Source organism: Numenius arquata, chromosome 3 (assembly GCF_964106895.1).
Source record: "Numenius arquata chromosome 3, bNumArq3.hap1.1, whole genome shotgun sequence".
NCBI lineage: Eukaryota > Metazoa > Chordata > Aves > Charadriiformes > Scolopacidae > Numenius > Numenius arquata.
In genome coordinates this window covers 27,954,201-27,980,913 of record NC_133578.1, presented here as the reverse complement: position 1 = coordinate 27,980,913, position 26,713 = coordinate 27,954,201, and the positions used below count along the sequence as shown (strand labels likewise).

The 26,713-nt window shown below is 42.3% G+C and overlaps 1 protein-coding gene across 1 annotated transcript in view; it reads left to right on the top strand.

The window, feature by feature from the left end:
* Window positions 1-17,917, top strand: part of PIKFYVE (phosphoinositide kinase, FYVE-type zinc finger containing) — a 60,420-nt gene extending 42,503 nt beyond the window's left edge. The window contains exons 22-42 of the mRNA XM_074146016.1: window positions 287-458; window positions 1,826-2,004; window positions 2,474-2,587; window positions 3,828-3,936; window positions 4,049-4,203; window positions 4,731-4,821; window positions 5,714-5,774; window positions 6,473-6,616; window positions 6,787-6,907; window positions 8,029-8,124; window positions 8,868-8,951; window positions 9,447-9,538; window positions 9,671-9,673; window positions 10,202-10,366; window positions 10,929-10,988; window positions 11,433-11,609; window positions 12,318-12,421; window positions 12,691-12,819; window positions 14,892-15,153; window positions 16,770-16,844; window positions 17,802-17,917. Coding sequence (XP_074002117.1) covers window positions 287-458; window positions 1,826-2,004; window positions 2,474-2,587; window positions 3,828-3,936; window positions 4,049-4,203; window positions 4,731-4,821; window positions 5,714-5,774; window positions 6,473-6,616; window positions 6,787-6,907; window positions 8,029-8,124; window positions 8,868-8,951; window positions 9,447-9,538; window positions 9,671-9,673; window positions 10,202-10,366; window positions 10,929-10,988; window positions 11,433-11,609; window positions 12,318-12,421; window positions 12,691-12,819; window positions 14,892-15,153; window positions 16,770-16,844; window positions 17,802-17,917 — 2,509 coding nt within the window. The remainder of the gene's footprint in view (window positions 1-286; window positions 459-1,825; window positions 2,005-2,473; window positions 2,588-3,827; window positions 3,937-4,048; window positions 4,204-4,730; window positions 4,822-5,713; window positions 5,775-6,472; window positions 6,617-6,786; window positions 6,908-8,028; window positions 8,125-8,867; window positions 8,952-9,446; window positions 9,539-9,670; window positions 9,674-10,201; window positions 10,367-10,928; window positions 10,989-11,432; window positions 11,610-12,317; window positions 12,422-12,690; window positions 12,820-14,891; window positions 15,154-16,769; window positions 16,845-17,801) is intronic.
* Window positions 17,918-26,713: the final 8,796 nt, after the last annotated feature.

Genomic DNA, 26,713 nt, shown 5'->3' with positions numbered 1-26,713 from the left:
ATGTTCGTAGGAAGCGATTCAGTGTAAAAAGATTGTGATAGCAACCAGTATCCTGTTACTGCTTTTGGGACCTATACAGCCATTGCTGGCAAGGGAACTTCCCTACATGCTATTTATAAATGGGTACAATTCACTTTGCAGAAACAGCCTTCACTAAAGGTTTAGAAAACTTTTTACAGTAAAGATAAATAGTACTGTGATATTAAAAGGCATATTAAATATGTTGAATCAGTTTTTCAGTAGTGTCTAGCTTATGATAATTTGTGTTTCCATTTCTCTCTGTAAGGCCTTCCTACCAATGCCCCAGCATGTTCTGTGAAACACCAATGGTGCATCACATTCGTCGCTTTGTTCATGGGCAAGGCTGTGTGCAAATTGTGTTAAAGGAGCTGGACTCCCCAGTCCCTGGGTACCAGCACACCATTCTTACTTACTCCTGGTGTAGACTGTGCAAACAGGTAAGGATGTGGATTTAAGAATAATTGCTGTTCCAGTTTAGTATTCCTGTTGTGACTGGCCTTGTAAGGAAAAACAGCATTTTTGAGAAAACACTCATCCCTGGAGCTATGGCTAAACTAGCAGAAAACCTGTTACTGATACAGATGTGCTCACTTACCTACAAATTCCTCTTGTAGAATTGGGGCTGTTGAGGGTGAAATATCTTGTGTGAGGTAATCCTGTTGGAAGGTGTCAAACCTGGCTCTGAGAGGATAGGTTTAAGCGGAGCTGATGTATTGCTGAAAGCTAATTTCTGACACATGGACAAAACGGAGTTGCCCTTTTAGAGTTGAAGAGTATGGTCCCTTCCCTGCAGTGAATCAGTACGAGCATCAAAAGAATGTATGTATGGGGAAGGGCAGACACTGAGACCTACTGGCTTAGTAATTGGCTAAAACCACTTGGTGTTCTTTGGTCTGCTATGGACTGGACAGTCTGCGTTGCATCAATGGGATGTCTAGACTTCCTTTAGTCATTAGAAAGTAACTAAAATCTTCGTTAGAGGAATGACAAATTGCTTTAAAAAAACCACAAGGTAGTAAGTTGTGTATTATCTGAAACTTGTTCTGTAATTTAGCTAAGAAAACATTACCAACTGGATACTCATCTCTACTAAACATTGTAAAACTTAAGAGCCTTCAAAGTGATGAGAGTAAAACTTAATTAAAAAAGATTCATGCAGTGCCTGAAACACGAAACACCTTAATTACCTATGGGGATGACTCATTTCACCTACTTACGCTGCTTCAACATGGGTGTTGGATTTAAAGATACCTGGAGGAAGTTAATGTAATTGCTGAAGGCAAGCCCTATGCTGCTGTGTGTGTACACCTGTTCTATAACCTTTTATTTCTGTGTGCTCGTGTAAACACTAATATGTTTGTGGCTATTAAGTATGTGTAAAGCACTCTAAGCTTGCAAACACTGTTGAAGCTGAAATACAGTGCAGAGTAATGCCAATATATTTGTTGCTGAAGAATCACCAGGGAAAAAGTATACGATGAAAGCATTGCTGCTGACTGGATTGCTGGAAATTGTCTGTATGCAGAGAAGTAGCATCCCAGATATAAGCTTCTGTCAAGGGTATGTTTGCACTCCCCCAACTTAGCACCTCTCATCTTCATCAACTAGCAAGTGTTGTTTTTCTGACTTACTGTAACTATGTGTTAGCATTTATACAAAGCTAAGGCCATTTTTTTTGTTGCCTACTGTGTTCTAGGGTCATGGGTGCTTTTGGTAGTAGAAATACTAGGTTGCTGTCTAGGTTAGGCTGTCCTTAATCTTGGTTGAAGGATGAAATTAAGACACTTGGCTTCCAATTTTTCAGGTGACACCGGTTGTTCCCCTTTCCAATGATTCTTGGTCTATGTCTTTTGCAAAATACCTTGAGCTGAGATTCTATGGGCACCAGTATACTCGAAGGGCCAATGCAGAGCCTTGTGGTCATTCCATTCACCATGACTATCACCAGTATTTTTCCTATAATCAGATGGTGGCATCTTTCAGGTGAGGTCCACTGCTAAAAACTTCCTTTTCTCTCTAGTACTACGTGAAGCATATTGCTCTAGTAAGGATTAATCAGGTCTGTCATTCACTTTGAGTACAGCATAACTGCACTATAACAACAAGTGTAGGATTGTGTGCTGGCTTGCAGAGGCCATTGTGGGTGTTGTCACTATCCTGGATGGGGTGGGTAGTGTTTCTAAGAATAGATGGCTCTAGTTTATGATACAGAAGGGAAACACTCTTCCCTACCTAATCTTGAAAACTTTCAGAATTTTGTTTTTGCAACATGATCTGTGGTTTTACTTTTTGCCTAGGAGGCAAATGAACAGGGTGTTATTGTTACTAAAACTAAAGCCCTGGACACATTGACAGTGCCCCTTTTCATATAAGGGCCACAAACTGCAACATGGCGTAGGATTAGTGCTACGTGGGGAGAGTCTTGTTAATAGATGTTGTATTGCCTTCTCAGCTATTCTGCAATTCGGCTGCTTGAAGTGTGTGTTCCACTCCCCAAGATCTACATCAAACGACAGGCTCCATCAAAGGTTTCTATTTTGCAAGACCTCAAGGATTTCTCTCAAAAGTAAGCTTTGTTTTTAATGCCTTCCTCACCTTATTTGTATTTTGGACTTTTATTAGCAGAACATAAAACCATTTTTGCTAGTATAGCTAAGACTTGCTGAATATTCATTATTTAATAGAAAAGTCATGGTCGCACCTGTATTTCTAAGCGAGAGTGGTACTGGAATCTTCTTTATTGCCTTTACCTGCTCTGTCTGTACTATCTCTCACCTTTTCATCTGGTGGCAATTCAGCTTAAACATAGCCAGTAGAAACTAAGATTGTTCTTTTCTCAGACCCTAATGGTTGCATTGATACTTGAGTGATAGAGTGTGTTTCTGAATGATGTTGCCAAGCAGCTACTGAAAGGTTGGCCATCAGCTGGTGTCTGAAATGTCACCTTTTCTTGCAAGATACTTTGGCTGTGCTTAAGAAGGTATTTCTAATTCCTTCCTCTAATACTAAAAATATAACAGAGGAGGTGATGCTAGAAGGCTTAATCTGAAAACCGCAGGTTACACTTTGTACCCTTACCCTAACATTCCTTTTTGGAAGATCTAACCAAGTTTAAATCCTGCCTTCAGCCCAGAAAAACTGCAAAGGCATTGTTCAAATGTTTTCATTATATTGGTCATGTAGCAACTAAACTCCCTCCTGTGTAAAAGACATTGCCATTGTCTATTGAATATGATAACAGTAGACAGTCTGATACCTTCTTGTACCAGGTAAACTACCATAAGCCTAGGCACCTTCTAAATGTAGGAACAAAAAAGTGGGACCACAGGCATGATGGAAACTGTATTAAGTCCAGCCTGACTGCTGTTCTGCCTGGTGGCAGCCTTCCTGTATGGCTGATGTCTCTGTGACCACCTGACTTCAGAACCTGTGGAGCTTTGTTTGGAGCTGAAATAGTTACTCACTCTGTCTCTGAGCCCTTCTGGTGGAGATGTAGCTTGCAGTCCCAAATGACACAACAGTTTCCCTCTGCTAGTAATGTGTTTGTGACCTTTCTATTGCGCTCTGACAACTTCCACTGCTAAACGTAAGTTGTGAAGAAGAATGTCAGTGTGTGTGACTTCTAGGTGTCTGCTATACTGATGAATTTTTTCCATCTTTCCCTGTAAATTCAGTGGGACAGCCTACTGTGCAAAAGACTGTCACGTATTGTCTTTTGTATTCTTACATGCATTCAGACTTTTATTAAAGAATGTTGAAGTTGTTCCAAGAAGTCACAGCTTAACTTTTTGCACCCCTGTTGACAGGGTGGCACAAGTGTATCTTGCTGTTGATGATCGCCTTGCTTCTCTGAAAACGGATACTTTCAGCAAAACGAGAGAAGAGAAGATGGAAGACCTCTTTGCCCAAAAGGAGGTAATGGACAATTTCTGCATCGGCAGACCATAGGCTGCAAAGTGTGTGGAGAAGCCACTCGGATCTAGATTCATCTCTGGTCACAGAACACTGACAGTTTTTCTTTTGGCAGATGGAAGAGGGGGAGTTTCGAAACTGGACTGAGAAAATCCAAGCGAGGCTGCTTTCGTCATCATTAGACACACCTCAACAGCTGCAATCTGTTTTTGAATCTCTGATAGCCAAAAAACAAGGACTTTGTGAGATGCTACAAGCCTGGAATAATAGGTTAGAGGACACATGTTGGAATCATGAGCAACACTGATACTGTGTGGGTTATAGAAGGGAAGAGGTTCTTTTGCACTTTCTCTCCCTGTAGCACAGTTGCTGTATAGTGTGTTATGACAGCTTATGCTGAATGTCCTCTGCTGGTTAAGACCACAGAGCTGGCTGATTGGAACAGGAAATAATTTGGGGCCAGATAATAAAAGTATTGTGCTGTAGAGCCCAGCACAGCTTGCATCTGAGAGGAGAGTGTGTCATTTGAATAAAGGTGAAAGAGGGGGAAAAGGGGAGCATGGGAAAGCAATTAATTGGGTGAAATTATATCAGGGGGAAAGGTGGTGTTCTGGTTTTGGCCATTTGAAACCTGGTTTTGGCACATGTTGGCAACCATTCGAGATTGCAGTAAAGACTTGTGAAGGCATGCTTAGCTGTATTCTAGTGTGGAAAAACTTCGTAACTTGTATCTTTCACAGCTCATAACTGTAACCTAGCTTTTGATTAAATTTTCATTTATGTATTTATTTATTAAGATTGCAGGATCTCTTCCAACAAGAGAAAGGGAGAAAACGTCCGTCAGTACCACCCAGCCCTGGGAGACTGAGGCAAGGTGAAGAAAGCAAGGTACAAGTAGCACACTAGGAGCTAATTTTTATTATTTTTTTTTTTTCCTGGGGCAACATAATAGTCTTAAGACTGGCTTCAGTTCACTTAGTAAACTTGTTTCACTGCAATGTATAGTTCTCAGCTGTAAAAGCTTGAATTGCATGTTAGTATAAATTTGAATGTGGAGAGCTGCGCTCATTGTCAGGAAGGAGGTCGTCTCATTAAACATGATGGGCAGCAATAGGGTCTATCCCTTGTGAAAAAGGAAAGGGAAAATTATTAGGAGAGGTAGAACAAAGAACACAGGAAGGACAGATAATGAGTTTGCAGGTTCATCTCTGTTCTGTGATGTGTCCTGTGGGAACTGGCTGAGGGGATGTATAAGTGATTTTTGGACTGTTGCCTCAAGAGCTCTGTCTAAGGGTACAGTTGCCAGCATGCTGAACAACTGCCCATTGGGGAGCTGGTACTCTGAGAAAATGTCCAAACTGTGAGGCAGTACAATATAAGCATCGTACAGAGAGGCTGAACTCCCAATTGTTCTGACATCTGCAAGATGCACTAAGAAACCATGTGAGACTCTGGATTTGGTCTGTTGCATGCATATGTGTTCCTTCTGTCCTAATCTGTTAAAAGACACTTAACCTTGATCTAGCAGCAAGTAGGTTTATGTAGATGAAAAGTGCAATCTTTAAAGTGGCATACAGAGATGATAGCAGTCATAAGCATCTTGTGAAGCTGGGTTGGTGATGCCTTTTCTTTTTCATGTGGTGGCAGATACAGTGACAGCGCAGCGGGTGGGAGTGCTCTGTTGTGTTACATCTGCTTTTGCAAGTGTTCTGCAGGGACAGGAAGGGATACAGCTATAAAGAGCTTGGTATCAACATTGGTATTTTGTTATTCTTCCTAGATCAGTAGCATGGATGCTTCCCCACGCAATGCTTCTCCAGCACTGCAAAATGGAGAGAAAGGTCTGTTGTTTGCTTATTTATTTTTCTTAAGTTGCCAAAAGAAGCTTGCTGTAACTCTTTCCCTGACTTAACCTGGGAGCCTTTGTCAAATTTGATAATTTATGGAAGCAGTGAATCCCCATTGTGTCAGATGGGAATCAGACAATTTTGAGCTTACTATTACAAAAAGCAAAGTCTGCTTCTAATATGCTTCTAGCTGAGTTACTAGTAATATTAAATTAGCCAGCAAGGCTTTTCATTTGAAGTCAAGTTGAAAAACTTTCAGAGGCTTTCTAACTAACTCAATAGCTACATGGAATTTGGGAAATGCCTCTCGCCTCTTCTGTGAAGTGGCTGTGGGCGCTGAGACCTCTTACCCGTGAGGCATACTGATAGTTTGCAGGAACTGAAGGTTGTGGGTATAAATTTCACTGAATTTCACTGAATTTTTTTTAGAGTTGGAAGGGACCATATAGATCATCTAGTCCAACTCCCCTGCCGAAGCAGGATTGCTTAGAGAATGAATTCAAGTGCACGCGTCTTCTGGAGCTTATGTGCTACATTGATCAGCTTGTCCATTCCTTCACTCTGGGTGGCCTCACCTGCTTTCTAAGTAAAAACTTCCTGAAAGTAGACACTGGTGACAACTTGGCCTGGCAGTAAACAATATCATTTCCGGCAGCCATGTAAAATGCTTTCTTCTGTCCTTCTACTCTCAGAGGATCGTTTCTTGACTACTTTATCAAGTCAGAGCTCCACAAGCTCCACGCATCTTCAGCTGCCCACATCTCCAGAGGTTGTATCAGAGCATACGACTGGTGCCAACACACTGTCTGAACAGGATACAACAAGCAGCTCAGAAGGTATAGTTCAATTGTGGCCTTGTATTCTTTCTCTTGCTTCTCTGTGGTGAGTGTACAAGATCCATTTAGGAAACAGCAAATCTGGTAATTCTCTCATCTGCAACCATCCTTCTGAATTTACAGCTTGAAGTTTGATATTGTAATGTAGGCTTAACTTACCTCTGTTCCAGATGTGTTTGATGGACACTCACTGGGATCTACAGACAGCCAAGTGAAGGAGAAGTCTACTATGAAAGCTATTTTGGCTAACTTTTTGCCTGGAAACAACTATAATCCCATTCCATTTCCCTTGTAAGTACTGCATAATGTATGTGATGTACAAAATTAGCAGCCTGGTCAAATTGCAAACTGAGCCGTGCATGCTTCCTTTACTTGGTATATATAATTTAAGTCATCACTTGGGTTTGCCTCTGAATGAGCTGTAGAACTTCCTCAAGGCAGGAAGTTCTCTGTGTCCCTTCTAGGTGTTTGTAGGTTACCTGCTTTTCTTATTAATACCCTAGTACATTTACATTATCAGTTTCGCCTCCTCGGAACTCTTCTCAGAAGGGAAGGGGTGAGGGGAAGTGGGAGAAAGGTGTCTTCTAACTTCATTGCTGCAGGGAGGGAGCAGAAATGTCCTTCCTTAGCAAAGACTTACTAAAGCTACGTGCCTGCTTCTTGTTCTTGCTTCCAGACCTCTTCCAAGGGTTGGACTCAAATTGGCATTGTCTGGGTGTAGGTCAGGTTCAATGGCTACTGCATGTGTCCTCAAGTCCTCCTCTCATGTGAAAATGGGCAGGCTGGAGAGTCTTTCAGCTATTTGGTCTGCGTGCTTTGTAGTGTTTCTCGTTTGACATGAGCCTAAGTTTGGCAGCCTGAGTTTAACTTAAATCCTACCACCAGGGTACTAGTGGAGGCCATGGGCTAATGAGGTAAATGAAAAGTTAAATGACTGAACCCTATAGATAAGTAAAAAAAAATAAAATCTTACAGAAACCCAGGAGGCTTTTGGGAATTTTCTGTGCTAAACTGCTTGTTCAGGAAAGAGTCCAGATTTGTCCCCTAACTTTACTCTGCAAGCTGTGCTGCAGAACAGTCAAAAAAAAACTCAGGCAGGTTTTGGTGCCATTAGAAACAGTGGCTGCTAAACAGAAATAGACTCTTACTCTAGCTTGGAGCTGGTCTTCTGATATAAGCAGCTTGCTTGAAGTGCTGATTGCCCTAACACATTACCATTTAGATGTAACTACATAGCTACGAATGTATCTATTGTGAGAAGCTGATCTGGGGAGCTTTGATTCCATGCTGAGACTTGCAGCTTGCGCCTGGGAGTGCAGTGATGAGATCTGGGTTTTGACCAAAATTTAACCTTTTCTTTCTACAAATTTTTATGATCTACTAACAGGCTTCCCTGTGTTCTTTTCATTTAGTGACCCGGATAAGCATTACCTAATGTATGAGCATGAACGTGTACCTATTGCAGTCTGTGAGAAAGAACCAAGCTCCATCATAGCTTTTGCTCTCAGGTACTGGTGTGATTTTGCTGTTCACCTGACACGTTGTACTTTTACAACTTTTCTGTGCAAGGATTATTCAAATCCTAATGATAGGGAACAAGCGTGACAGAATTTCTTCACTTGGCTGTGTGGAGAGTTTCTGCCAGAGCTGCAGTTCTCTGCTTTTACTACTGAGATATGGAAAGTAGGTTTTCCAACTTGCAGCTGGATTTTGGACTTTTCTTGACCAGCTCAAGTACACAAAAATGAATTAGTTGTGTAGTGTTCCCTATAATGTGACGTTGTCAGAGAAAGAAATGCAACTACATTTTGCTCAGGTCTCCAGCCTGGAGAAAGTGTAACTGAGCTAGGGAACAACAGTTAGGTAGTCATACTGCAGTCTCTCCCTTGCTCCCCTTTGGTCCTAGCAGCTCTTGATACTAGTCAGCTTTCCAAACCAGCTGCTTCAGTAAATCTTGGGGTTTGCATGTCTCAAGGCAGCAGGCTTTTAAAGAAGCATGTTCTTAAATTGTGGGAGAAGGAGAAACAAGTGGGGATTTTTCATGCAGTATGATCTAGAGCGACTTCTGTTCTAAGGGAACTAAGTTATAATTGTAAGAAAAGAAAGAAGAGGTTTTTTTACTGTGGATTTTTGTTTCCTGTGGTTGTCGCTGAACTGAATCTCTGGGTTGGTGTTACGGAGTTTCCCAGAGAACAGCTGACTTTCTTTTCTTTTTTTTTCTTTTTAATTTTTTTTTCCCTTTCCCTGTCAGTTGCAAGGAATACAGAAATGCCCTGGATGAGTTGTCCAAAGCATCTCTGAAGAACAGTTCTGAAGAAGGACTACAGCCAAACAGGTTACATGCAGGAACTACATACAGGACATAGAGCAAAGGCACAGTGATTGTAGGGAATAAGCCAAAACTGGGATGGGGAAGGACTCTCATAATAGGTCTCTGTTAGGATCTCTACTTTCTGGTGGAATCTGATACGCTCCATGTAACCAACCCATACTTGCAGTATCTGAGTTGCCATTTCATGGTTGGGGACTGTGTTGGCTCCATCACCTGATCCCTAGACTGTGCATGGTAGGGATTGCTGGGCCTGCTTACCTTTCCTGTGATGGTGGATGGAACTGTTGCTATGGAGCACTGGGAGCTTTCTGTCAGGGAGATGGAGGAGGACAACTTTGGAGAGTCCCACACCATTACAGCTTTAAACTGTATGCTCTTCCCTCAGTAGTACTTTGTGTTAGGCATGTAGGAAAAATAAATGTACAAGAGTAAAGCAATAGTGTCTCAGGTGCAAGTATTTGTTGGGCTCATGACTTCTTTTTTTCCTTCTCCTTTCAGCATGTCAGACAGCAAACCAAAGAGCAGTAGTCCTGTCCGCCTGCCTGAGGCTAACATGGGTCCTTCAGCTCGCAGTGCAGAACCAGAACAGCGTAAGACTATTTTGCCAAAATCATATCCGTGATGCTAATCTCAGCTCGGATTTAAGACCACTTAACCTGGGTTCTAGCTCTTGTGAAAATTAAGTTAGAACAAAGAAAATGCATTCTGAGTTGAAATTGCAGCTAGTCTTAGAGTTTACTTGATGTAGAACATGGCAGTGGGGGAAGGAAATTGGTTGGGTTTTTTTTTTTTTGAAGTCTCTACCTGCAGTGATTTTCTCTGATTATTATGAGATTGGACTATCATTCCCTGACTTAAGGCACACTACATCGTAACATACTGTGTTGTTCTTGAGTCTAGCCTGTTCAGTGGGGTATGATGCCCATAATATGTTCTGACCTCTTTTGGTACTGCCTTCTTGAAAAAGATGGCGATTAAAATATTTTTGAAATGGAGAAGTGAGGTTCTTACTGTGTTAAAGATGCTCACACTTGGGCTGTGTTTTCAAATGACTCAGCATTTGAGAATGCTGTTCGGAATACGAAGTCAGCTAACCTGGTGGACCTTGGTTGCCTGAAGAATAGTAAATGAGTTAGTTGAATGACATCATTCCTCCAGTTAGAACAATGAATGGAGAACGCTTGTGAGTCACACTTTTATTAAACTGCCTGTGCAAATGCCAAGGCCCACTTCTTTATTCCTTTTCACTGTAGCAAAGAAACCGTCTGGCGTTTTGTCTTTCTTCCGTGGCACTGGAGGGAAAAGCCCGGACCTGTCTTCCCAGAAAAAAGAGACCTTACGTGGTGCTGACAGCGCCTACTACCAGGTTGGACAGATGGGCAAAGAGGGAGCAGAAAACCAAGGAGCAGAGTCTCAAGGTACAAGACTGAGTCCACCTTCTGTCTTGGATTGTTACTTCTCCCAAACCTCATTCATACTTGTAAGGCCTGGAATGCACTCCTGCTCATACTTTTTCAAAAGTCAAGGTTACTCAATGTGCATTGAAAATGAATGATTTGAGCATCAAGTACAGGTTTCTTCTAAAGACATTGCGCTGCTTTATGAGAAGGGAAATAGGGGTCTTTAAACACCCAGTGACTATAGGGACATTGAGTACTCCCTAAGGCTTGAATGCCTTTTAGTTCAGTTGACTCTAATTAAGCAGAACAGACTCTTCCTCCCTTCCTGTTTAACTTTCATTGTTTCAGCTCATAGAAAATGAACGAAGAGAAAGCTTGTACTTACGTGTCCTGTGAACAGCAGTGCCCTTCTATCATACAATTACAGCTGTATCTCTAATTCCCTATGTATGGTTCCCTCTGTAATCTTGAAAAAAGAAAACATTTTTCTTGTAATGTGAGTTTACAAGCAGTATCTTACATGGCTTTCTCAGTAATAATAATGAACAACCCTGACTGAATGGTCCCTTTATGCCTTCAGATGATGCAGATGGAGGAGATGGACAGAAGAAACAGCTGGTGAATCCCCATGTGGAACTCCGTGAGTAGTTGTAAATAATAAATTGAAGTCTTAGCTGACAAACTCCTTTCTTCACGCAAATGTAATGGAAATCTTAAAGATAATAATTATTTTTTCTCTGTATTGATCAGGAAGGAAGAATCAAGAACAGTGCAACACAGTTTTTACTTACTGTAATCAGTCTCTCTGTGAAAATACCCCATAAAACTTTTGGGTTTTTAACTGATCTTTTGTCTGGACACTTTCCTATGGCATATACTGTGAGCTAACATAAAGGGGGTTGACTTTCCTGTAAGTTTTCCATTTAAATCCTATGGGTTTAAACTTCCAAAGTACAATAGTTGTGTGAGAGGGATGTTTAGCACAGTAATATTCTTCTAGACATCAGTAAAATCTCTTTAAGTATCATCTCAAGTAGTCAGTGAATATTGCATGCTGTTACTGAGAAAGACCTTTCTTTTATAGAGTTTTCAGATGCAAATGCCAAGTTCTACTGCCGGATTTACTATGCTGGCGAGTTTCACAAGATGCGTGAAGTGATACTGGGGAGCAGTGAAGAGGACTTCATCCGATCCCTCTCTCACTCTATGCCCTGGCAGGCACGAGGTGGCAAATCTGGGGCTGCATTCTATGTGACTGAGGGTAAATACAGCTTCTTCCACTTTGTAATTAGAGGGTATAATTTGGGGATGTGGGTGGTTAGTATGATGTTTAATCCCTGATTACCTCTAGCCAGAGGGTTGCTGACTGTGAAGTGGCCACTCAGAATGGAAAGTTAAGTGGATTGTTCTGGGGTCTTCAATATCAGATTATTTGTCTCTGTGTGTGCAGGAGAACAAAATGTAATTTGGTTTCTCAGTAGTAGCAGCTAGGGAGGCCAGTGGAACAGAAGGGTTGTACTCTCTTAGGCAGGATTCAGAACAAAAACTTGAGTATAATTCAAGGAAAACTGGTTATTGAAGACAGCATTTCTTATAATCCCATATGCTTTAGTTGATTTATAGGAGATTTTTTTTTTAACAGGGCTGATTTTAGATCCCTACTTGAAACAGGTCTTGAATGCAAGGGTCTGCAGGCTGTATCTGTTGTCTACCTAAGAAGCCCATATAGCTGTGGTAAACTTCTGCGGCAGTCTCTTCTCCCTGATCTGCAAGAAGGGAAATCCAGAAATTCAGAATATATGAATTAAAAAAAGTTTCTAGAAATAAGCTTCTGTTGTTAAGGATTTAAGAGAATTTTAGTCCTTTAATTTTTCAAACCACTTCAGCTGTGCAACAGTCTCAAAGAACTTGCAAAGAATACATCACTTATGGTGTGTAACCCTGTTGCCTCTGTCTGATGTTAAAACAGATGATAGATTCATCTTGAAGCAGATGCCTCGTCTGGAAGTCCAGTCGTTCCTTGACTTTGCTCCACACTACTTCACTTACATCACTAATGCAGTTCAGCAGAAGGTATTTAATTAAAAAAAATGCATTTATTTTAGGCAGCGTTCTGTATTTTACAGACTAGTAACAGTTTCCATTAATCCAACATTTTCTTTTACCTAAATGAAAGGGAGAGTGTGAGTTGTACTAATAGTGTTGTTTTTAAGATGAAAAGTTCAAATTTTGCTAGAGCTTCTAAGCTGTAATACACAGTCAGACAGTACAGCGGCACCTCTAATATTTGATTGCTGATTGCCCATACACAGAGATCTTACCCCATGTCTTCTCTTCATCAGAAGCCCACAGCACTGGCCAAAATCCTTGGGGTATATCGAATTGGTTACAAGAACTCTCAAAACAACACTGAAAAGAAGCTGGATCTGCTTGTTATGGAAAACCTTTTCTACGGCAGGAAAATGGCTCAGGTAAGAACCAAGTGTTCTGTTCCCTTGCAGTGCAGCTCTGACTGGGAGCAAGAGCAGGGTTACCAGTAGCCATCTCGGTAACTTTTAACTTTGCACATGCTGCCTGTATTGAGCACTGCTCAAAGATGGCACTTTGTGCCTGTTTCCTTTTTATGTGATCCTTGGTAACTGGATTGCCTATATTGGCTAGTTCAGGTAACTAGTGCAGGCTTCAGTTTTTAGAAATTTTACTCATTCCTGCACCTCCAATGTCTGAGAAGAAGCACTGCCAACCTAATTAGGAAAATGTGAAACCTTTTTGTAAAGCTTTCAGAAGAACTAACTAGGGTTACAGACTAATTTGCTTAGGAGAGCCTTACTGATAGAGATGGTGAGCTATTGTGTAGTGGAGGGAAAACTAATAATGGTTTGAAGCCACTGTTCTTTCTCTGAACCATGTGTGGAACAAGATTTTGAGTTCAGCCTTGCTCTTAGTAAAGGAAAACCAACTTTTGTGAAGCAATAGAATGAAGATCTTAAAATGACTGAGGGAAAATTCTCTTCAAATACAGAGTTGATGCTGAAAAGGAAGTTCAAACAAATGCCACTTCTAAAATTAGATAGTATAAATTTTTTCTTCTTTCCATCTTAGTGCCTGACCTCAAACAGGGGATGTTTGTGGGAGGAAGTGAACTGAGGGAATACTAGATAGATGTAAAGGATGTTGTCGTGGGTTTTCTTTTTGTTTGTCTGATTATTATTTTTTTTTTTTTTAAATCAAAGGATTGTCAGTCTCTTTGGGTCTCTGTCCTAGTGCCTGTGGACTCTGTCCCTGAAGTTAGTAAAATATTGACTGAACAGGGCTTGAACAACCTTCTCTAACAGCATCTGCTTCAAGCAGGATATTGGACTGAGCACCTCCAGACCTGTTGGTGGGTTGTCTTGCCTTGAGAACAGTTGTCAAATGGTGCTTCATGCAACACCAACCTCCCTCTTCAGTGGCTTTACTTTTTCACTGAATTTCACTGAATTTTTTTTTAGAGTTGGAAGGGACCATAGAGATCATCTAGTCCAACTCCCCTGCTGAAGCAGGATTGCCCAGAGCATGTTAGAGCATGTTACTCAGGACTGCATCCAGGCGGGTCTTGAAAATCTCCAAAGAAGGGGACTCCACAACCTCCCTGGGCAGCCTGTTCCAGGGCTCTGTCACCCTCACCGTAAAGAAGTTTTTTTCTCATATTTGAGTGGAACCTCCTATGTTCCAACTTGTGCCCGTTGCCCCTCATCCTCTCACTGGCAACCACTGAAAAGAGTCTGGCTCCCTCCTCCTTCAACCCACCCTTTAGATACTTATAAGCATTGATAAGGTCTCCCCTCAGGCTTCTCCTGACTAAAGAGTCCCAGCTCTCTCGGCCTTTCTTCATAAGGAAGGTGCTCCAATACTTGAATCATCTTCGTTGCCCTTCGCTGGACTCTTTCCAGTAGTTCCCTGTCCCTCTTGAATTGGGGAGCCCAGAACTGGATGCAGTATTCCAGTTGTGGCCTCACCAGTGCAGAGTAGAGGGGGAGAATGACTTCCCTCAACCTACTAGCCACACTCTTCCCTATGCAGCCCAGGATTCCGTTGGCCTTCCTGGCCACAAGAGCACACTGCTTGCTCATTGTCATTTTGCTGTCTACCAGGACCCCCAGATCTTTCTCTTTGGAACTTCTCTCCAGCAGGTCCATACCTAACCTGTATTGGTGCCTGATTTTTTCAGCATTTCAGTCTGTAGAAGCTGACTGGAAAACTGAGTTTACCCATAAAATATAAAAATAGGGATACCCTTTTCCCCTTAAATTAGGCTAAATATTAATTGCCTAAAATTTGTCAATTGAGATGACAGAGCTTTCATGTAGGCTTACGTGCTACTCTCCGCTCAGGAAACTTTAATTTTTGTAGTACGAAGATGTTTTTTGTTAACTGATTTCCTGCTGTGGAGAAGGAAAGAGCTGCCCTGCTGTACTGCCTTCTCGAACACTGCAGTTAGGTATGTTGAAGTCTTTAACCTTGCAGAACAGTGGAATAAAGTAGTGCTGTTCTCCATTTGCAGGTTTTTGACCTGAAGGGCTCCCTCCGGAACAGAAATGTTAAAACAGACACAGGCAAGGAAAGCTGTGATGTAGTCCTTCTGGATGAGAACCTTTTGAAGATGGTCCGGGACAATCCTTTGTACATCCGTTCCCATTGCAAGGCTGTGCTGAGAGCTTCCATACACAGTGATTCCCAGTTCCTCTCCAGCCACCTCATCATCGACTACTCCTTGCTGGTGGGTCGTGATGATACCAACAATGAGCTGGTTGTTGGGATCATTGGTAGGTTGCCTTTTGTATTTTCTTGCTTTCAGCTGGTAAAACTGCTTTCTTCTGGTTTAGGTGTTTATAGGACTCTAGAACTGTACAACCACCACAGAGATGTGTGTAAGGAAAAGTTTTCTTCTCCCTGATGAATACCCATGAGAGGTTAGTGTGGTATTCCGAAGTGGAGGCATGAAGTCTCCAGCTCTTGTATGGGCTTGTGTTAGCCATTTGGAAGGGCATGGATTTGATGGATGGGCCACTTGGTAGATAAGGAACTGGCTAGATGGCCGCACTCAAAGGGTTGTGGTCAACGGCTTAATGTCCAAGTGGAAACAAGTGGCGTTCCTCAGGGGTCAGTACTGGCACCAGTTCTATTTAACATCTTTGTTGGAGATGTGGACAGTGGGATTGAGTGCACCCTCAGTGACTTTTCTGATGACACTAAGCTGTGTAGTGCAGTTGACACACTGGAGGGAAGGGATGCTATCCAGAGAGACCTGGACAGGCTTGAGAAGTGGGCCCTGTGAACCTCATGAAGTTCAGTAAGGCCAAGTGGAAGGTCCTGCACCTGGGTCACAGCTATCGCAGGCACAAATACAGATTGGACGGAGAATGGATTGAGAGCAGCCCCGAGGAGAAGAACTTGGGGGTGTTGGTGGATGAGAAACTCGACATGAGCTGGCAATGTGTACTTGCAGCTCAGAAAGCCAACCGTATCCTGGGCTGCATCAAAAGAAAGGTGGCCAGCAGGTCGAGGGAGGTGATTCTGCCCCTCTGCTACACTCTGGTGAGACCCCACCTGGAGTACTGTGTCCAGCTCTGGAGTCCTCAGCACAGGAAAGAAATGGACCTGTTGGAACAGGTCCAACGGAGGGCCACGCAAATGACCAGAGTGCTGGAGCATCTCTCCTATGGGGACAGGCTGAGAGAGTTGGGATTTTTCAGCCTGGTGAAGAGAAGGCTCCAGGGAGACCTTATCGTGGCCTTCCAGTACCTGAAGGGGGCCTACAGGAGAGATGGAGAAGGACTTTTTATCAGGTAGTGTAGCGATAGGACAAGGGGTGATAGTTTTAAACTGAAAGAGGAGAGATTTAGATTAGATACTAGTAAGAAATCCTTTATCATAAAGGTGGTGAGGCACTGGAGCAGGTTGTCCAGAGAAGTTGTGGATGCCCCATCACTGGAAGAAGTGTTCAAGACCAGGCTGGATGGGGCTTTGAGCAACCTGGTCTAGTGAGAGGTGTCCCTGTCCATATCGGGGGGGTTGGAACTTGATGATCTTTATGGTCCCTTCCAACCTGAACCATTCTATGATTTGTATTCCTAAGAATATTTATAGGAGGCCTCATAGGTAGTGAAAAAGCAGTAAAATTGGTGTTTAACCTACACTTTGACTCCAGTTGAAGTAGTGAAGTTTATTTATATTCTTCAATGTGTTTAATCTTTGAAGTTCAGTAATGTTTACATAGCCATTTAAATTTTAACTTGTGTGGAGGAGATCTAAGGAGAAATCATAAAGCCTACTGTTTTCTTGCCCTTTTGAGGGGAAATAGATACATTTTAGAACAGCGTTACTTGGGTTATAGCAGATATGACATGTTTGTGTGTGGATTTTCTTTATATTACAACAGACTATATTCGCACTTTTACCTGGGACAAAAAGCTTGAAATGGTAGTGAAGTCAACTGGCATCTTGGGAGGACAAGGTAAGTCCAGAATGGAAGAAAACCTTTTGATCACGTTCTGTCATAACCTGGAAGCTTCCAATAACTGGGCTAATAAAGCCACAACTTCCCCACCATGCAGATTTGCAACACTAGATTAAGTTGCCCAGAACAGGGGAAGGAATAACAACTTTCTGAAAAATTAATACATTGATCTGCCACCTTGAGTGACCCTTTAAAGTACTATAATTCCTGGGAGTGGGGTAAGGGTCATCCATTTATCAGGCTGTTCTTTTCTGTTTCTTAGTTACCAAGTGCTCACATACAAACTTAGTCATCCGTGCAGAGGTACTAGTTAAAAAAAAACAAACAAAACATGCTGCCTGGCTTCAGAAGATGTTTTCTGAGTCCAGAATATCAGATACACTCTGAGCTGTTATTGTGGAGGAACCTTTGTCAAATATTTTGAGGAACGGAGGAGTTCCCTTTGTGGAAGTGAGTAGAGTACTTTTTGTGCAGCATTGCCTAATGTTGGCCACATGTTAGTAGGAGGGCTGGAAAAAGAAGGGAAGAGGAGGACTTGATCTACCACTGCTCAGGTTTCTGGAGAAGATAAGGGCATGTCCACAGAGTGAAATTCTTTATGGGATAAATTTGCATCTCTGCTGGAAAAGCTCAAAGACCTGTAAACAGGAAAAAAGAAAAAGGGATGAACTGATCAGGGCTGAAGTAAAAAGCCTAGATGGTTCCTCCAACTTCAGGTATCTCAATTCAGTGTTGGGGTCCAGACCTTCATCTGTGTTCTTTCCTAAAAGTTTAAAATAAAAATTTTTAAAAAAAATACAATGCAGCTGACAACACTTACTGGTTCCAAGACCCTTCCATATACAGTATGCCTTCATGATTATGCTTTCTCATGTTGTATCTTATGTGACATCTGTCTGTACTGCAGTATACTCTTTAGTCCATATTTAACTGCTCTTGACTCTTACACATTAGGTAAGATGCCAACAGTGGTGTCTCCAGAACTGTACCGGACCAGGTTTTGTGAAGCTATGGACAAGTATTTCCTGATGGTGCCAGACCATTGGACAGGACTGGGCTTGAATTGCTAAGCTAAAGCCCATATTGGGAAAGCACAAGAGGACAATGACATTATAGGCCACTCTGTTCCTGTGGTCTGTCCAGCAGTAAGCAAGAAGATTGCAGTTCCGTGTCTACACTGACCATGTGCGTCATGTTGTGAAGTATGAAATCTGCTTGTTGCACTTTAATATGCTCTTGCAGGCTGATAAGTGGACCAGTCTCGCTAAGGATCTAAGCTGTAAGGTACCACTGAACAGCATTGGTAAGAGACATTCCCTCTGTCTTTAGGGAAGATGATGCTGTCTCCATGTAAGAACACTGAAACAGATACTGTCCAACTTATGATGGTGTATAAGTACATGATCTCTCTGTAAGTCTTGCACTTCCTAAGTGGTGTTGAATATGAGCAGCTCATGTTTCTGTAGTGGATGCGTGGTACTGCAAATGTGAAATAAACCCCTCTGTATGGGTGGGTGGGTGAGAGGAAGAATGAAGTTAATTCCTGAGTTCTGCTATTGTTGCAGAGGTCTGTAGTTGACTTGTTTAGGATCCATGAATAACTTGTCCTGCTCATGCTCTGTACCTTCAATTTTTCCTGGGTTCTGTAAACAGTATTTTTTTTTTTTTTAAAGGCAGCTCCACAGCTATAATGCCATATCACTACATCTTTAAGTTATATTACTGTATACAACTCTATCATAATTTCATTTCAGCTGAATCCCATAAAAACAGGTTGTCAGTCATCAGCGTACTGCAGAACCCCAAACATATCCCTTCCTAAACAGTACTTTGATCTGAATGTTGCCCAAATCCCTGGAAACAGGTAACTAAAAAATATACCCTTTGATTTAACAAGACTTGATTAATTATAGTTATGAAGCTGATTAACCCTTTCCTTAGTAGAAGGCACTAAGTTGCTAGACAAAATGAAGCATATGACAACTTTTTCCTTAATGAAACCATCATTCCTGGCAGATCACTTCAAATCCATTTCAGTTCCCCAGGACTTTCAAACAATGAATTTACCTCATGGTGAAAATTTGCCAGGAGAATGTTTTCCTTGCATCCATGAGATGCTGATGAGAATGGAGCATCCAGATCTCATCACACTGTGCAGTCCCAATGGAAAAACTGTCTCTTCAGCAGTATTAGATTTTTTTTTTTTACCACTGAGATGAATGTAGTTGGTTTTTTCTGTAAAAAGAAAACCTGAACTAACAGGTATCTTGTATGATGGATAAGATGTGCAGAGATCTGTAAATCTCCGTTATGACAATAAGCGCTTCTTTCCATTTTTATTAATTTTTACCTGTTTTTGTAGATGATGAGTTTACTTTTTAGTTTCATTATAGTATAGGCCAGTAAACAAGAGGGGTATTTTTATGAGTTTGAGAGGCAAGAATGCTGTCCTTCGACTTCCAGTCTCTTATAGAAGGACTTCAAATGAACACGGAGTCTGGGACAGTATAGCTCTTTATGACCACTTGCTCATTCTGACCAGTTGCCTGATAATGCCATCTTCACTGTAACTAAGGATTGAAGTATGCATTTTGTTCACTCCTCTTGTGTTCAGTATTTTCTTCTGCAGTAGATGGTGGTGGCTCTGTTCTGGAGTGATAGCTGGGCAGCAGTGAGAAAGGAAAATGCCAGCAGTGAGAATTGAACTGTTGGCCCCAAAAAACAACCAGTGCAGCTCAGTTCTGAGCTGCCAGGAGGCAACAGTCATTTGTGTTGGGAGAAGTCTTCCCCACCCCATTGCAAAACCCTGCTGGAGGATGAGCAAAGATGCTGAAGCAACAGAAATGGAAGTATTTTCACTTCCTCTGTACAATGTAATCATTGTTTCTGGGGGTGCAGCGTTGAAGGCTGCAGTGATGTGTGCTGTGAAAAGATGTCACAGTACTTCTTGCTTCTCCTGGCCCAGAATCCCTTCAGGCTAACAGAGTACATCAGGTATGGCTGACCGCCTCTGGGACACATCTTACCTCCTGTGTTGAAATGTACTCCCAGGATGGATAGCTGTGTGTGGGGTCTTGTGTAATGAGGAGCAAACCAGTCCATCAGCTCAATGCTACTCTCACTTCGGTAGCTTCTGCTTCCTTTCTTGGTCCATCAGTGTGATGGCATGCAGCCTGAATCTGTTCCAGTCTCAGTTAAAGTTTACATGTGTTCTTTCTCCTTCCCCTCCTAAAGTTTACAGGGAAAAACTTTGACTTGCCTGACCAGCTAAGGTGACCCAACAGCAGCTGGTTATGTTATCTTCCACCTTTGTCAGTATGTGGATTGGTTGATGGAGCATGAATATGGGCAGTGTCATGGCATCTGTACTAGGCTAATGTAGGGCTGTGATGTGCTAGCCCTGTCCTGTCACCACTAACCCTTACTCCAGTGATGCATCGCTGCTCTGTACTGCTTGTCTTCCAGAGTCCCAAGTAGCTGGCTCTAAAGCATCTTATCATCTGACCATAGCTAATGTTCCCCTGTACGTGACAGCATGAGGCCGTCAGCACTGTAAAAAATGAGAGAACTTTCCACTGGCCAGCTGTTTTGCAGCCTGTGAACACAGAGTCCAGATGTGTAAATTGTGACCTTTTCGGGCTGAAGTTAAAGCAGTTGGAGAGATTTGCAGGAGTGATGTTGAGCTGGCATCATCAGCTAGCTTTGGGTCAGGATGTGGCTGAGAGACAAGTCCTGACCAGACTGGAGTAAATAGCAAACTACTAGTCATGGGTAACACAGTAGGTGCAGTATTAACTGGAATTGGGACATCTTTGGGTGCCATGTAACATAAAGCTTGTAAGAATTTCTAGTTCAAATCCCAGCACCTGAACAGATTTCCTCAAACGTTCCCTTTTCAGAATAAGAACTGTCCTGGCATTTCACTTGCTACAAAGCTGAGTTTTTCAAAAGAAGAGCAATACTTCATGCAGAAGAGATCTTTGAGAGAGCTCCTTGTGGGGCTGTTAGGTCTGTGTCCCTGCAGCATGCCTAAGGATGTCCTGGGGGAACAGCCTAGGTATTACGTGAGCCTTTCGATTAGAGTTTTTTTTATTTCTTTATGACACAGGTTTAGCATATATGTGTGTAAGCAAATCCCAGTTGCAACATGAGTGCATTTCTTCAGAGCTACACTGGCTCTCTTTCTTCTGTTTTGATCCGAGGCCTTTTGACAAATGTCTAAATCTTGTCCCAGTCAGAAACTATGACTTGCTTTGGGTCATCCTGTAGACAGCAGAATGCCTTGTGGCTGAGTGATGCATTCTGTCCCCCAAAAGCACATGAGGGACTCTTGCTGGTTAAGTAGCTCTGCTGGGCTCAGAGTTACCTGTGGAGTGGACACTCCTCTGACAATGACCAAAACCAAATGAATCGCTCACTAGCAGGTGGCCAGACTAATCATTATTCAAAGCACTTGATGTACCATAATGTATGTATTTCTAATCTACCTTGGTTCAGCTGTATTTTATAAAATTGATGTACTAAACTATTTGAGAATAACTGCCTTGACTACTTGGAGAATCAAAATGTAATGTATATAGATACAAATAAAGTGACTAAAATATACTTGAGTCTGTTCTATGTGGTGGAGCAGTTAGGTCTCATAGCATCCCATTTTCTTGATCAGAGACTAAGCCCTCTTCTTGCTCTGCAGCAATTGCTCTGTTGGAGGTTGCCAGCTTTGTGTGCAGTGTAAGCCTGTCTTCTCTCTCTGCCTTGCAGCTCCTCTCTTCTAATGGAGTTAGGACATCTGGGTCTCCAGGTCAGTGGCAGTACAACGTGCAAATAACCTTGCACTTTTCCCACTTTCTCCCCAGCTGCTTTTCAGCAGACAGCCCCGTGTGAGACAGGGAGCCAGTTTTGTCCAGCAGATGGTGGTGTTGCCATGGCTCAATTCTTCCGAGAGGTAGATGTGTTCCTCGGGAAAAATCTCCAAGTGTTTCCATAGTCTTCTATTAAGTGGACTACCACTACCATGTTGATTTAGACAATACCACTATTTAAAAAAAAAAGGGGGGGAATAGAGAAAAAAGTTGGGATTCACTGTCTCAGTCTATGCTGTGATATCTCAGTTTGAGTCCTATGGTGTCCTACTGTGAAGATGCACAAGCAACAAGGAGTGCTTCAGTTGTAGCATGGAGGTTTTAAGTCGCTGCAGATAGAGAGTAACTTTGCACAAAAATCAGGGAAAGCCAGGCCATTCCTCATTTCTCCCTGTTTTTGGGACACAACTGGAAATCCAGCACATTAGAGATTCAAGATCTAGCTGTGCCAGACACTGATACTAGCCTAGTATTGCCACTAAGGTACTAAAGTAGTAACAAAACAGGAATCTAGAGTCTCCAAGCTCCTGCTGTGGAGCCTTGGCTTGTTGTCTGATCTCTGTGAGGAGCAAAAAGAACAACAACAACAAAACCACCCCACTTCCTTTTTTGGTGAAAGGAAGCTTGTCTGTGTCTTTAGATGTGTGCTTAGAAGCAGAGCCTGCTTCGCAAAGGATGAAGGATGACAGAAACAGATTAGAAGAGAGGCTTGGGGGCTTGTTTGGTAATCCAGCAGAGTCAGAATGAGCTACAACACGACCATCCTGCTACAATGTCTTGTTCTCCAGCCCCTGCTGCCTCTCATGGCATGAAAGTCCTACACCATGTGATGTGTGTAAGGGCAGAAATCAATCCTTAGTTTGAATGATGAAAACCAATGCTGGAATATCCCTGGTTATGAATTATCATCATTCTACATACTGAGTCTAAGCGTTGCTGAGCTCCAAGCAAGCAAAGACCCAGGCCTTGGGAGCAGCTCTGTGGAAAGGGACCTGGGGATTCTGGTGGACAACAAGCTCAATATGAGTGAACAGTGTGCTGCAGCAGCAAAGGGTTGCATTAACAAGGGCATCACCAGCAGAGCTAAAGAAGTCATTATCCCACTCCACTCAGCACTTGACAGGTCACACCTGGAATACTGTGTTCAGTTTTGGTCCCTGCAAACAAGAAAATGTGGACAGGCTGGAGAGGGTCCAGAGAAGGGCTGTCAAAGGACTATGAAGCCTGCCATATAAGGAAAGGCTGAGAGAATTGGGTTTGTTCAGCCTTGAGAAAAGAAGGTTTAGGGGAGACCTTATCACTGTGTTCCAGTATTTAAAGGGTGGCTACAAAGAAGATGGAGACTTCCTTTTTAGAAGGAGTCAAGTGGAAAAGATGAGGGGTATTGGGTACAAGTTACTCCTGGGGAGATTCTGACTGGACACAAGAGGGAGAATTTTCACAATGAGAACAATCAGCCATTGGAATAATCTCCACGGGGAAGTGGTGGATTCCCCAACATTGGACACTTAAGATTCAGCTGGACGGTGTGTTGGGCCAACTTGTCTAGACCTTGCTTTTGCCAAGAAAAGTTGGACCGGATGATTCTTGGGGTCTCTTCCAACCTGGTATTCTGTGATTCTATGACAGTTTCTTACACACCGTGAAGCCAGTGTTCTTCAGTGTTTCCAAAGGCACAAGGTTATCATCCTACAAGACCATGCTTGTTCACACAGCTTGGTCCAGTTACCGAGCCTGTTTCTCACTTTAACTCCTGCAGTAGCTTGCCGTAATACGTGAAAGCAGAGCTGTTAGCAGCCAGTCAACTTCTTATTCCCTCCACAGTTTTTCCCTTCCTGCCTGTGTCATTTGTGGAGCTGCTTTCATTGCACCTCCTCTTCTGTGATTACAGGTAGCTTCTCTGTTGGAGGCCTTGCTTTTAGATCTCTGTAGGTAAACTTGCATTGTGAGAATCAGCTGCCATAAGGGCTCCGGTCCTAATCTGAAGGCTCTTTCGAAGCCCAGTGTGAAGGCTACATAGCTAGGCCTTAGTACTGGCAGCCTTTGCAAGCTGTCCTCTGATGCTTTCCAGTTGTTTCCAGCTATATTAAGTAAACAAGTTCTGGAAAGAGGAAGAATGTGCTAGGTATGCAGGAGCTGTGTTGTGAGGAGCCCTGAGGAGAAAAGAATAGAAAGATCCTTTGCAGTCAATACTCTTAGGGTGACAGAACTGGCTGTGTATGTAAATACACAAGACGAGTTGTAAAATCTCATTGCCATTCTGAAGGAGAGATGTCGAGGCTTAGTAATTATAGCCTCACCTTTGAAGTGCTGAAGATGACTTGTGTGGGGAAAACAGCAAGCATGTAAAAAAGCAAGCATGTCAGCAGAAGAAGAATGTGAGAGAAGAATGTAACAGCTGACTTATGCCAATTATCATATTAAAAAGTTATTCTTAGAGAAGGGTGTGTTTCGGCTGCCAGAAACAGAAGAATCCTGCCTTCAGCTCTGAGAATCTCATGGTGCTTCGTCTCTGATGCTGACAAAGAGGTGAGAAAGAGGCACAAAACTGCACCGCTGAAGTTAAAAACGAGAACCTCCAAAACAGGTAAGAGTGTGCCTGTAGCTGAAGTAGTGAATACTGAGAAATACTTGCTACCATTCCGTAGAAGTCTTTAGCCTTTGGTTACCTGCACAGGACCCCAAAATCACAGTTTTGGGTGAAATTTCTTGCACTTTTTCTTTGAAATGGAACTTCATGTATCACAAGGTCCCGTATGTTGTTGTTTGTGTTTGGCATAGGGACAAAATAACTTAGAATTTTACTGCAGTTAGGAAGTTCTTTTCTCTGAAAAGGTATGTGTGAGGAAAAACCCCACTGATTACTGTATAGTTACAGCAGCAGATTCCAGATAGTTTTGTTTTGCTTGTAAAATATAGTGTGTCCTGATTCCTCGCTGCCACCTGCTGGCGCTCCACTCCAAAGTTTTAATTCAGCCTCTAGCTGGCTGTATGTTTGCTTAAATTGCAATTATAAAAGTCGTAAGAGAAAATATGATCTTAGTGGCTGTTCCGTATTGTTTTCTGCGTGTCTAAATGTGCTGTGAAGCTACCTCTGAAGAGGTGGAGGACTGTAGTCCCGTAATAGCTGAGCGTGTACTTCAGTGAGGACAGACATCTTAAATGTATGCTGCAATTTAAGATGAAGCCGGCCTACAGTTTGCTGTCATACGTGTTTCATGGTTTTGTCTCGCTGTCATATTACACAAGGAAACTGTGCACTGAGATGCTGTGTTGTAAAATAAAGTGTTTACATGTTTATGCACACAATATTTTTCTTCTCCTGCACAGGTAGGGAAAAGTCTTTTCCCCGTGCATTCAGATGTCGATGTTGTAGTATAATCCCTGATGGCCCACACTGGTATTCACAAGAAGAGAGCTCTTCTGCTTTTCTGCAACTATAAAAGCAATGAAAAAATATTTCTGAGGAAGTCCAATAAATGTTTTCTTTAAGAAAAACTTGTTCTGTAAGCTCAGTGAAATTCCTGCCACTCTCCTTATTTTACCAGAAAAAAATTTGGATTCCTGATTTCAGAATCAAATCTGCATCTCTCACTTGTCCAAAAATTTAAAGGCATTTTGTTAAAAACCTATATGTACGCTATGGTATAGTTTTTAGCCTGTTAAATCCCTGTACTCTACCAATTATTTTGCAACAGGATAACATTCTGAAGAAAAAGTTGTGCGGAATATCTACGGTTAAGACTCTTTCCTGCTATTTAAGATTGCAAGTAACACTTCTGCTCTGCTCTTTTCTCTTATATTTAGTGTGATGTCCCTTTATTCTCAGTTAAGCATATGTAGGTACAAAGTCCTGTAGGAATCTGGTCTTTTCTGTATAGTGCACATACATAGCTCTTAGCCTGCAAACGCCTTCAGAAGAGAAAGGTGAAAAGGTGACAAAGTACCACCCTGTCTGAGCTGAACCGAGTGCATGTAACACCACATCCTACAGAGAGTTACCACATCTTGTGTGATGCCTGAAGCACAAAGACCTATGTTATTAGAGCTGTAATTCCCCCAGGTGGGCCTCACTCTACCAGCAGTGGCTGTGGAACAGTGGCTGCTCCCTGCAGCTCCACGAGAGCCAGCTCGTGCTAGAAAAGACCAGAGCAGAACAGGAGGTGCTGCCAGAACATCAGCTGGTACTTCTGGGCTCTCGTGGCTGGCTGGGCACACAGGTACTTCTTGCCTCAAGCTTGAACCGAAAAATTGTGTGCTATAAGCACAGTTCACGCACTCTTGTATATAACTGGAGTAACGAAGTCGTGCAAGACATAACGATCCAGTGATCAAAGGTAGGATAATGAAGTGAACATAATTACTGAAAAGAGCATTGAATTACAGTTGCAGAGACAGGCTGGGAATACAGTAACCTTTCTCCATTGTTTACACAGGATATTTTTCTAATATAGCCTCAGCTATTTTCTAATCCAGCCTCAGCAAAAGTGAAACACAGCGTATCTTGGACGTGGGCTTCTGCTGCTGAACCAGCTGAGATCTTCTGACATAACAAAAGTTAACTAGCTACCTCATGAAAAAGTTATATATCTAGGACGGCACAACTGGAATTGCTTAATGTAAACGTATGCATGTTGCAAGAGGAATAAAACGTTCTCTTTTTCTACCAGGATTATAAAGACTATCTGAAACACATACTGTAGGGAGAAAATTATTTTCTGGAAACTTCAGATCAGCTGTATGAATTTCTATTGGTTGAAATGATCTGTAATCAATTCTGGTTAAAGTGTTCTTGTTAACATGTCTGGTACTTGACAAGGACGGAAAAGCTCATTCTTTACGTTCATTCTTTAATTCTTTACGTGGCTCCATGGTAGCCTATAATAAGCAGAAATTATATCTACTTCATGTAAGTTTGAGCTGCCTTATGAAAAAACCAATATTCTGCTTTCTGTCCCTTAAGCCCTAGAAAAGAGAACCTCTTTAAGGCAGTATTTCCCATTC